The following is a 10,022-nucleotide window of genomic DNA, read 5'->3' on the forward strand; positions in this document are numbered from 1 at the left end:
CCCCAGCCAGCAACTAGCACCACGCAGCCGCTCACTCACTCCACGCCCCCCGTGGGATGGGGAGGAGAATCAGAAACAAGTAAAACTCATGGGTTGAGATAAAAACAGTTTAATAATTGAAATAAAAAATAAAATATAATAATAGTAATGAAAAGGAAGATAACAAAAAGAGAGTGAAATATAACCCAAGAAAGACAAGTGGTGCACAATGCAATTGCTCAGCACCTGCTGACCAATTCCCAGCCAGTCACCAAGCAGCGATCCGCCCCTCCCGGCCAACTCCCCCCAGTTTATATACTGGGCATGACGTTCCATGGTATGGAATAGCCCTTTGGCTAGTTGGGGTCAGCTGCCCTGGCCGTGCTTCTTCTGCATCCCAGCTTCTTGTGCACCTGCTCGCGGGCAGAGCATGGGAAACTGAAAAATCCTTAACTTAAGGATAAGCACTGCTTGGCAACAACTAAAACCATCAGCGTGTTATCAACATTATTCTCACACTAAATCCAAAACACAGCACTGTACCAGCTACTATGAAGAAAATTTACTCTATCCCAGCCAAAACCAGGACAGAGTCACTCGGAGATCAGCCAAGACATGACATGGTATTCAGCATCTGTTATTGCTGGGGATAATGTGTCAAAAGAAAGCTAGAAGTGGAAGGACTTGTAGTCCAACTCCAAATCAGAGCAGGACTGTCACCAACACTGAATTGAGTTAGCCTGAGTCTCGGTAACCCTGCCAATAGAGACCTGAGTCCCCAGTCCCAGCAGTCCCTCCCTCCTGTTGTTACTTGCCTGATTTGCTTTGGAGCCATATGTCATCCCTTGAGATGCTTTCTGCTCTTTTATCATTCCTTGATGCTAGGCTTCCCCCTGTGCTCCCCCCTGCTCTGCTCTGTGGGGTTTGGCAGACAGGACCAGGTTCTGACACATCACTTCTTTGGCCACATGCACAAGTACTTAGGCAAAATGGGGTCTCAAGCGTCCAGCTTGTTCTCAGGGCAGCATTGCCAGTCCAGCGCAGCAGTACTGTGTTTGAATGGGTCCTGCTAAAACTTGGGAAGAGTGAAGGACATGGAGACAGTCTGCTTTTATATGTGTTCCCAGGCTGTCTGTGCAGACTCGGCTGTAAAGCACCCTCCCGGCAAAGTGACCAGGTGAGACACAAACACTAGGGACCCAGCACTTGGGTTTGTTCAGCCCTTGACACCTCCAGTGTGTCTCCCCAGGTGGTGTACGTGATGGTTGTCCATCCCTGGGCTCTGTATATTGTGCCTTTTCAGAAACTTTACATTAACTCCCACGTGGCTGAAGCAGTGATGTGCTGCCTGCCAGGAGGGAAGGCTTTGAAGCCAGCCCAAGCTGGAAGCCAGGCTGCACTTACAAGCCCACCAGCACTGCTGGCTGCTCCATTCACAGCGATAAACAGAGGTGCCTGAAATCACAGCACAGTCAAATTGCCCGTGTTCCCATAGCCCTTTGGCTTGTGCTGATGGCAGGCCCGTCCTCTCAGGCTGTCATGCTGATGGAGCCAGCTGAAGCTTCAGCCAGAGTTCCCAGGCAGCCTGCATCTGCCTGACATCCTGCGGCTGTGTGCCTGCCTCTGCCTGATGCCATTTCATCCCTTGGCTGGTTCCTGTTCAGGCATGCAGCTGTCCCACCACCAGCCAGCTACTCGTGCCAGTTTGAACAATCCTCTACAGCCAGGAGCGCAGACCCTCGCACGGAGGAAGGCTGTACAGAAGCGATCTTTACTGGGATACAGCCATTCATGGTGACGCACAAGCTTCTTCATCCTCTGTGCACACTGGTCTCCCCTTTACAAACTGTTATCTCGGACTCAGACCTGCCTTTTAGGCAGAGCTGTGTGCTCATTTGTTGGGGGTCGAGGAGACTGTGACACATGGGGGTACTCGGCAGGCCTGGGGGTGCTCTGTAGTAGACCAAAGTCTTGGAGGACCTTCCACAGGGATGCAGATAGGCTGGATTAGCTGCTAGTTTGGGTAACACCTGAGAGCAACTGAACAGGGCACTGTTATCATGGCCTTTGTGCTTCTGTCCAGACTCTACTGGCTTCTCCTCATGCTGTTGCACTTCTTTTTTCCCCTTCCAGCTCATTTCTTCCAAGGTGCCCAAAGCAGAGTATGTCCCGACAATTATCCGCAGGGACGATCCCTCTATCATCCCCATTCTCTACGTAAGTATATCACTTCTGCTATGTCTGGAGGTGTGGGAGCAGGCTTCATACAGAGAATTCTTTTTTTTTTTTTTTTTTTTTTTTGTCCCTATCCCTAGTTCCTGTTATGGTGATTCTGAAAAGCTGTCAGGGGAGGGCTGGGGTGTGCTGAACCCAGATTTGGGGTCTGGGGTAGCTTTGTGGGGGCTTAGGTCTAGGGGAAAGAGTAAGGTGGAGTGAAAATTGCACATGTGGGCTGCCAGACTGCAGGCACAGCCAGGCAGCATGGGAAGATTAACAAGGGAAGGCAGGGCAGGCCTGAGCACACAAGCAGAGCTGTGTGCTGCCAGGCTTAGGGCTCCTCCTTAGACAGGATGAGCAGGACCTCAGAGCTCTGCTGTGGACCGTGAACCCCATCACCCTATGTACGGTGGTGCATCCTTGTCAGTCATTAATTTAATCTTGATTTTTCGCTAGGAGTCCTGCCTGAGCAGGTGTCTGAAACACCAGCAAGGAGTCAGGAGTCTTTTTCCTAATCGCTTTATATTCACTTAATTTGAAAGGGAAGGGGGGGACTGACAGCCCAGAAAACTCAGTCTCCATGTGCAGCAGGCAGTGCTGCTGGGGGGTTTAGCTTTGCTGCCTCTCTCTTCCTTTGAGAGTTGTATGGTTGTCCTGATGACCCTGCTATGCCAGAGGCAGATGTGTTGAGAGTGTGGCCGTTTGTTAGCCAGCTTGGACACGTGTAAAGCCAGAGGCTGGCTACAAAACAAGGGCCGAGAGGCAAATACACATTGCTGATGCTGACTACATCTGATGGATGGTATGTGCTTTGGACTTGTCTGCAGGATTCATCTTCAAGCCTTTGGATGGACTTGGTCTTCATGGACCATTCAGTCTTCGGCTTCATTGCTGAGACGTGTTTTAGGGTGGTAATTACTGTGATGTGACTAGAAGCCATCAGTTGGTATAATTGTGCTCTTAGAGCATCCATTTGCCTGGGAATGGGATTGTGTGCAATATTAGACTATAATAACGTCATGGGAGCTGGTGTAGTGACAGTGAACCTTGATATGTCTTCTCTCTTGGTTTCCAGGACCATGAACATGCCACCTTTGATGACATTCTAGGTACGTGAGTGTTCTTTCCTTTTCTTAACTCCTGCCCATGGCAAATACACCACATCAATATGTTAAAGTCACTCCACTGCCCTGTGCCTCAGCTGCCACTCATAAAGGTGTTTTTATCACCCCAGTGACACCTGACAGTCAGCCAGCTGCTGTTGGATGTGCTGCAGTAACAAAACGTCACTTCTGTGGCCCATTTTCTATGCCAAGCTCTCGGTTTATGAAAGGGAAGCTGAGGCGCAGGGCAGCAAAGATACCTGTTCATTGTACCCTTGTAGGTGAGTAGGAGCATTGACGGAGGGTCAGGACAGCTGAGTCCGGCACGGTGCCGTGGTCACTGCAGAGCAGTGTCTGGTGCTGCACCGGCCCTTCTCTGCCTTGTGATGTGCTGGGGTTTCCTGCTTTCCACAGCATGAAAGCAAAGGGTTTGCTTTGACATCAGTGGGAATGTAGGTGCTGAGCACCTCTCACAGCTCAGCCTTCTGCCTTCAGGACTAAAGTGAGAAGAAATAAGATTAATTTTTAACTTCCTCCATGGTTCATCTTTTCCAACATGTTTTTTTGCAGAGGAAATAGAGAAGAAGCTTAACATTTATCGGAAAGGCTGCAAAATCTGGAAGATGCTGATATTTTGCCAGGTACATGAAAGTTGTTAAGCGCTTGGCTGGTTTGTTACAAATTTGGTTTTTTCTACAGGGAAAATTACATAGAGGAACCAATATTCCAAAGTCAGGTTCTGTAAAAGTAACTGCATGTGTACGGCTTTCACTTCTCATTTCCCAGACACCGAGCAGTCTCAAGTTGCTGTGACAGCAGGAAATAAAATGTGATTTAGTGTGGCCAAGTCTAGAGCCGGGCTGCTTCTCAGCTGCTTTCAAGGGCTGCTTCTCAGCTGCTTTCAAGGAAACTCGGGCAATCTAGCACTAGCGCAGACCTCAAAAGGAGGATTACGGAGAAAGGAACAAGCATTTGCGATGTGATGGTTATAGTTTTCATACAGCTTCAGTATGACAGTGGTGCGTGTTGTGAATCAGACCAGCGGATGGCACAGCTCGGAGCTGGAGGCCAGCGTGCGCGGGAGAGGGGTCAGGGTACAGGCCTGCCGAGCTGTGGGTGGGACAGATTCGGGCCCTGCTGGATCTGGGGCTTGCCGGGGATTTCCTTCCCAAGTCTCTTGTTCCTCAGGGTGGTCAGCTTCGGACTTCCCCGGCAGCTGTGCAAGGAACCTTGAAATGAGAAGTTAGGAAGGTAACCTAACGTGAACTCCCTCGCACGTGCCTAATGCTGCAAAATAGCAGGGTTTGCAGCACACTGACCTGGAGATTGCGACTCTTAATTTTCCTGATGTTGTGCTCAGTCTTTTTATGCCTGCTACTGCCAAAGTGCAGTTCTTCTACAGGGATGTCTTGCCTGCTTATTCCTGCTTTGCTCAGCTTCTCGTCTGCCTACCACGGCAAGTCCCCTAGCATCCCCAAAGGAAAGGGACTTTCTTGTCTTCCCTATTACTCTCCAGCCACCCACAATGAAGATTTTTGTCTATTATTGTGCCTTTCTAGAGTGAGGTGGGCATATAACAGTAAAAACCGGAGAATCCAACCCCCAACACGCTCCCCATATGTGAATATTTCCTGAGCAAGTGCCTGCAGTGTCTGCTGTGGAGGTTGTAGCAGCCGTGCCAGCCTGGCGTGTCTGCTCTGCTCCCTTGTGGCACTTCTGGGTATGGCTGTGCAGGACAAGAAACATATCCAGGGTTTGTTTCTTCAGGGCCTGTGCAAAGTGGTTTGCATCTGTCTCTCTCTCTTGCAGGGAGGTCCCGGTCACTTGTACTTGTTAAAGAACAAAGTTGCCACTTTCGCCAAAGTGGAGAAGGAGGAAGATATGATCCTGTGAGTGGCTGCCTTATGTTCTGGACTTGCATAGCATTTTTCTGCTGGGTTTGCTCAATGTTTGTAGTACGTGCCCTAGCCGGAGAGGTGAAGGAGGCTGGTGTGGTTTGGTCAGGGGAAGAGAGGCTGAGGGGGACCTAATAGCAGCTTACAGCTCCTTCAGGGGGAGTTGCAAAGAGGACCGAGCTGAGCTCGTCCCTGGGGTGGTGCAGCCCTGGGACAGGTCACCAGAAGATTTATGCTTTTATCTGCTGTTTAGTGTCTCTCTGGACTAGAAACTATCAAAAGGGGGGGGGGGGGGGGGGGAGGTATTTCCTCTCCTAACAAAGGTTTTGCTGACCAGAAACCGGAACATGCACCTCGTGCCTCTGTTGCTCAGAAGCGGCTGAGAGAGCATTTCTAAGCAGGCGACTAGTGGCAGAAATCCAAACTGTTCCCCCCACAGCTGTCTCCGGTAACTGCCCTCTTAACTGCAGGGGGAGATGGAATTTGTCTCTGCAAAGCCTGCTCAAAGTCCAGCACGTTACTGAGGAGGATTTTCACTAACATGCCAGCCTGTCACCCGGGGTTGCTGAGGCAATTTTGCTTCTCCTTGCAGAGAGTTAAGCTTTGCCTGGTTTGCTGCCTGCTCACTTGTGCTGGCTCAAACTTACTTGGCTAACAAGTGCTTTGTTGTAGGGGAGAGGATGTATACCAACCTGCTCCTACACAACTTTTTGTTGGCATGAGAACTGAGTATTAAAAATCAACATCTGTTCAGTGCGCTCATGCTCTGGCACAAACACTGTCTGTAAAATTCTTCAGCACGTGTGCGCGTACATGCTTCTGAACACATTCCAGGTATAGCTGGTCCGAAATTGGTAATTCAGGGACCTTCAGAAAGCTGTGAACACACAGCTGAAAACTTGGATGCTTGGAAGTGCATGTCTCCATTCAACCTGTATGTCCCTGGGAGGCAGTCGTGAGAAAAGCTTAGGCTGCAATCTGATCGCAGGCCCCACAGAGGAACTGCTGGGCTTTAGAGCCCACCAGAAGTCTGCTCTAACCCGCTGCACAGGGCAGGTGGTTGGATGTCACGTCCCTTAGGCACAGCGTGCCTGGTCAGTAGTCACAAAATGTAAAGTGGGTCTGACTGGTGAGCCGCACCAAGCACTGGCTAACATGGAACAGCCTGGTTTGGTGTTCTCTCTCTAGCTGTGTAGAACAACCACCTCTCCAGCTCTTCTCTGCTGATTTCATGCCCTGGAAATGAACCAGTGCACTGATAACGCTCAGATTTAGAAAGGGCGATTGTTGACAGAAGTGGGAGAGAGGAAATTGGAGGGAACTGCTACAAGAAGAGGATGCTTAGTAAAACTGTCAGTCTAAAAGCACTCCTGGTGGACTTTGCTCCCTTCCCTTCACCTTGGAGCTTCCTTGGCTCAATGGGCTGCTCTTCCTTCTCTACCACATGACTTGGACCTGCTCCTCAGGCCCTTGCTCTGCCCCTGCTCTTCCTTGTCTAGGAACCAATGGCTCTTCCTGAGCAGCTTGCTCCGCAGGCTACAAGCCTCGGGCCCCTTCCGAGCATGTGTGCACACACATCCTTGTGATTACTCATGCATATGGGGAGATCGATTTTTTTTTTTTTTTTTTTTTTTTTTTTTTTTTTAATTATGTATTCTGTTTTTTCCTGTTTCTTCCAGCTTCTGGAAGAGGTTGAGCCGGCTGATGAGTAAAGTCAATCCTGAACCAAATATCATTCACATCATGGGCTGCTATGTTCTTGGAAACCCCAATGGGGAGAAGGTAAGAGCTTCCTGGGTCGCCTCTCTGGGAATGTCTGCTGAGTAGCGCCGAGCCCAGGGAGGCAATAGTCACGCTGTCAAGTCTAAACCTTTCTCTTCTGTTGTGTGGAAACGTGCTGCCATCCTGTCCCGTGAGTGGCTGTGAAAGGGCGAACCACCCCATGGATTGTGCCTTTCCCAGAGGGCAGGGGAGGAATGATAAGTGACATGCAGGAAGGGACAGATACTGAAGGCTTTGCGGAGAACAGTCATTCAAAGCACTATTTACTGATGAGCTAGATGTTTTAAAGGACACGTAGTGGAAGGTTTTCTAGAGGTAGGGAACAAGGATGGGCAATTCTGGGTGCCCTGGAGTTCATCTTTGTTTTCAGCTGCTAACTCTTGATATGTTTTCCTTTCAGCTATTTCAGAATCTGAAAAACTTAATGAATCCTTATAGGGTTGCCTTTGAGTCTCCACTTGAACTATCAGCTCAAGGTAATTTATTTTCTGTACAAAGACGTACACTTTCCTAATCAGCCTGCCTCATTCAGTGAGCATCTTCCTGAAAAAGCAATTCTGAGCTCCCTTAAGTCCTGCCATCGTCTTCATTTTGCTTGTAACCACCTTGTGTAGTTCAGTTGCTGAACCTGGTTTTCCCCTTGCAATTCCTCCATATTCACATTTCCTCTGTCCCGTTTGTTGTGCCTGAAGCTGCAGAGCCCTCTCCCAGGCCACTGGCAGTGGCAAAGTAGCCTAAAGAGTAGGCAGCTGTCCAGGCTGAGTTTAGGAGATTCGTCATATTGCTAGGGTATGTGAAGTCTGTGGGAGAAATGCACATGGCAGCAGAACCTCTTCTGTATCCAGGTGTGCAGGGGTCTCTTCTCCAGGACTCAAACCACTGGTACAGAGTGAGTTGTGTCATCAACAAGCAACTGGGATATAGCCCATTAGAGCCATTCTACATCTCAGTCTGCTTTGCTTTTTTTTTTGTTTTGCCTGTAGCTCAAAATATTTCAAGGGGCTATAGAATTCTTCCTGTTCTTTGGTCAATGTAAGTAATTATGGGTGCAGTTTCATAAGCGACCTATTCTGAATTTGCCCTCGTTATTTTATCTTTGCTGTAGTCCTTGGTACTTTGTTCTCTTGGAAGATAAAAACACGCAGTATTAGGCTATAAGCACTGTGGATACTTCCTCTGCTGCTCACAGCTGGCATCAGCACTGATGGGGTGGTTATTCTTAACTCCCACTTCCTGTCATAGGAATGTACAGAGGTTGAGTACATTCGTGCTGCGCAGAGTTCTCTGTGCATGTCCTGTCGAGGTGTGGACCCAGCTTTATACAGTGCTTGCACAGATCCCACAGCGAACGTGCTCGGACATGTGTGCCAAGAAGCAACTTGCAGGGAAATTCCTGGGTTTATATGCAGCTTGGCAGGCAAGGCAGTGGGTTCTGTGCGCATGCATTTAAGCAGTTGATCTTTCAGGAGGCTGAGCTGAAGAATACGTCTGAATTTATCCCCTCGATCAATCTGGGACGCGCTAATAGTGTACCCTCTCTAATCCTTTGCAATGTCATCTGAAACTAATCTTAATCAGGCCTCAGAAGCGAAAATCCCCTCCTTGAGCCCTGTCTGAGAGCCCAGGGTTGTTTGCCCTTGTGTTTTCAAATGTAGTCGCTGCTTCCAGCGCCAGCCCTGTGCATGGTTTTCAGTCTGTGACTGCCTTGTGAGACCCCCCCCACCTTCAGTCAGAGGTGCCAGTGGTGCAGAACTTGGTGTTAGTGTGTCCTGTTGAGCTCACTGCTGTGAGAGGAGACAGCTCTGCAGGACAGAGACAGCCTGTTAGAATTAATTTTCAAAGAAAAAAAAAAAAAATTGCATTTTCAGTTTTCAATGTTAATTATTTTTAATGTTTCCCACAAATCTTTACAATGAGTTAACTCTTGATTTGTAATTTGCTGAAGCCCCTGTGCCGGGCTGCCTCATGCAGGCTGTTGGAGCTGTTGTCTGATACTCTACAGCCCCCGGCCCCCGCTTCTGCAGTCGGTGCAGAGAGGTCAAAGTCTGGAGACAGACGTTGTGCTCAGTTCCTGCCCCCATGGACAAGCCCTGCCAGGGGATTATTAAGGAGCCTTTCATGGTTTGAGATCTAAAAAGACGTTTGCTTCTCACGGGCACCTTCACGTGCTCTGGGTGGGTGCTGAATGTCAGTATTCTCCAAATGAAGCATACGGACGGGTTCTCCTGTGCCCCTTCCTATAGGTGGGTTGGGGTCTTCCTGCTGCTGCGGCCTCTCGCATCTCTCCGTTGTGCTGCAGGATGTAACCCCTCTGCTTCGTTTCACTTCTCCTAGGTAAGCAAATGATTGAGACTTACTTTGACTTCCGCCTTTACCGCCTCTGGAAGACCCGCCAGCACTCTAAACTATTGGATTACGATGACATTTTATGAGCTGGAGAAGACTTTGCAAGAGGAAGTTGATCACCGGTGTCCAAGAAGTCATGCTTATTGCAGAGAGACTTTTTTATTGGCACAGGGAGCCCTTCAAAGCCCTATAGGAGGCAGCAGTGCTAAAGGGAGGGAAGAAGGAGCCCTCGGAAGTGTGTTGGGAGGAAAGTCTCCTGGGTCAAGAGAGACTGGAGGGAAAGGGTTTGACACCTCACTCGCCTCAGGTCAGAGCCGTGGTGTCTCAGGAGGAGCTGTGTGAAACGAGGACAGGATGGAGTTCCTTGCAGAACTGAGCTGTTTTGGGTCAGAATGGGCCAGATTTGATTCCAGGTCCTTTTAAAGACTTTTGAAGCTCAGGTTTTCTTAAAAAAAAAAAAAAAAAATAAAATCAATTACCCATGCACTACAATGAAGAAGTGACCAGAGCACAGAGGAAGGAGGGATTTGTACTGATGGGACCTTCTGTGCTGGGGAATCTCGGAGAGCAAGGACTGCTACACCTACTCCTGCAAGCTTAGATCAAGACGATCCAGTTTCAATGTGAATATATACTGGAATATAGAATTGAAATCTAACTTTTTTTTGTTTTGTTTAATAGAAAATAAGTGCAATTTTTA

General features: G+C 48.9%; 1 protein-coding gene across 6 annotated transcripts in view; it reads left to right on the plus strand.

The window, feature by feature from the left end:
* Nucleotides 1-9,730, plus strand: part of NSMF (NMDA receptor synaptonuclear signaling and neuronal migration factor) — a 46,635-nt gene extending 36,905 nt beyond the window's left edge. For all 6 annotated transcript variants that reach the window (XM_050908077.1, XM_050908079.1, XM_050908081.1 and 3 more), the window contains 7 exons: nt 2,113-2,196; nt 3,272-3,305; nt 3,870-3,940; nt 5,109-5,188; nt 6,874-6,976; nt 7,377-7,452; nt 9,311-9,730. In XM_050908077.1, the coding sequence (XP_050764034.1) occupies nt 2,113-2,196; nt 3,272-3,305; nt 3,870-3,940; nt 5,109-5,188; nt 6,874-6,976; nt 7,377-7,452; nt 9,311-9,408 (546 nt within the window). In that variant the 3' untranslated portion in view covers nt 9,409-9,730. The remainder of the gene's footprint in view (nt 1-2,112; nt 2,197-3,271; nt 3,306-3,869; nt 3,941-5,108; nt 5,189-6,873; nt 6,977-7,376; nt 7,453-9,310) is intronic.
* Nucleotides 9,731-10,022: the final 292 nt, after the last annotated feature.

The sequence above is a fragment of the Gymnogyps californianus genome, chromosome 18, assembly GCF_018139145.2.
Source record: "Gymnogyps californianus isolate 813 chromosome 18, ASM1813914v2, whole genome shotgun sequence".
In the NCBI taxonomy this organism is placed as follows: Eukaryota; Metazoa; Chordata; class Aves; order Accipitriformes; family Cathartidae; genus Gymnogyps; species Gymnogyps californianus.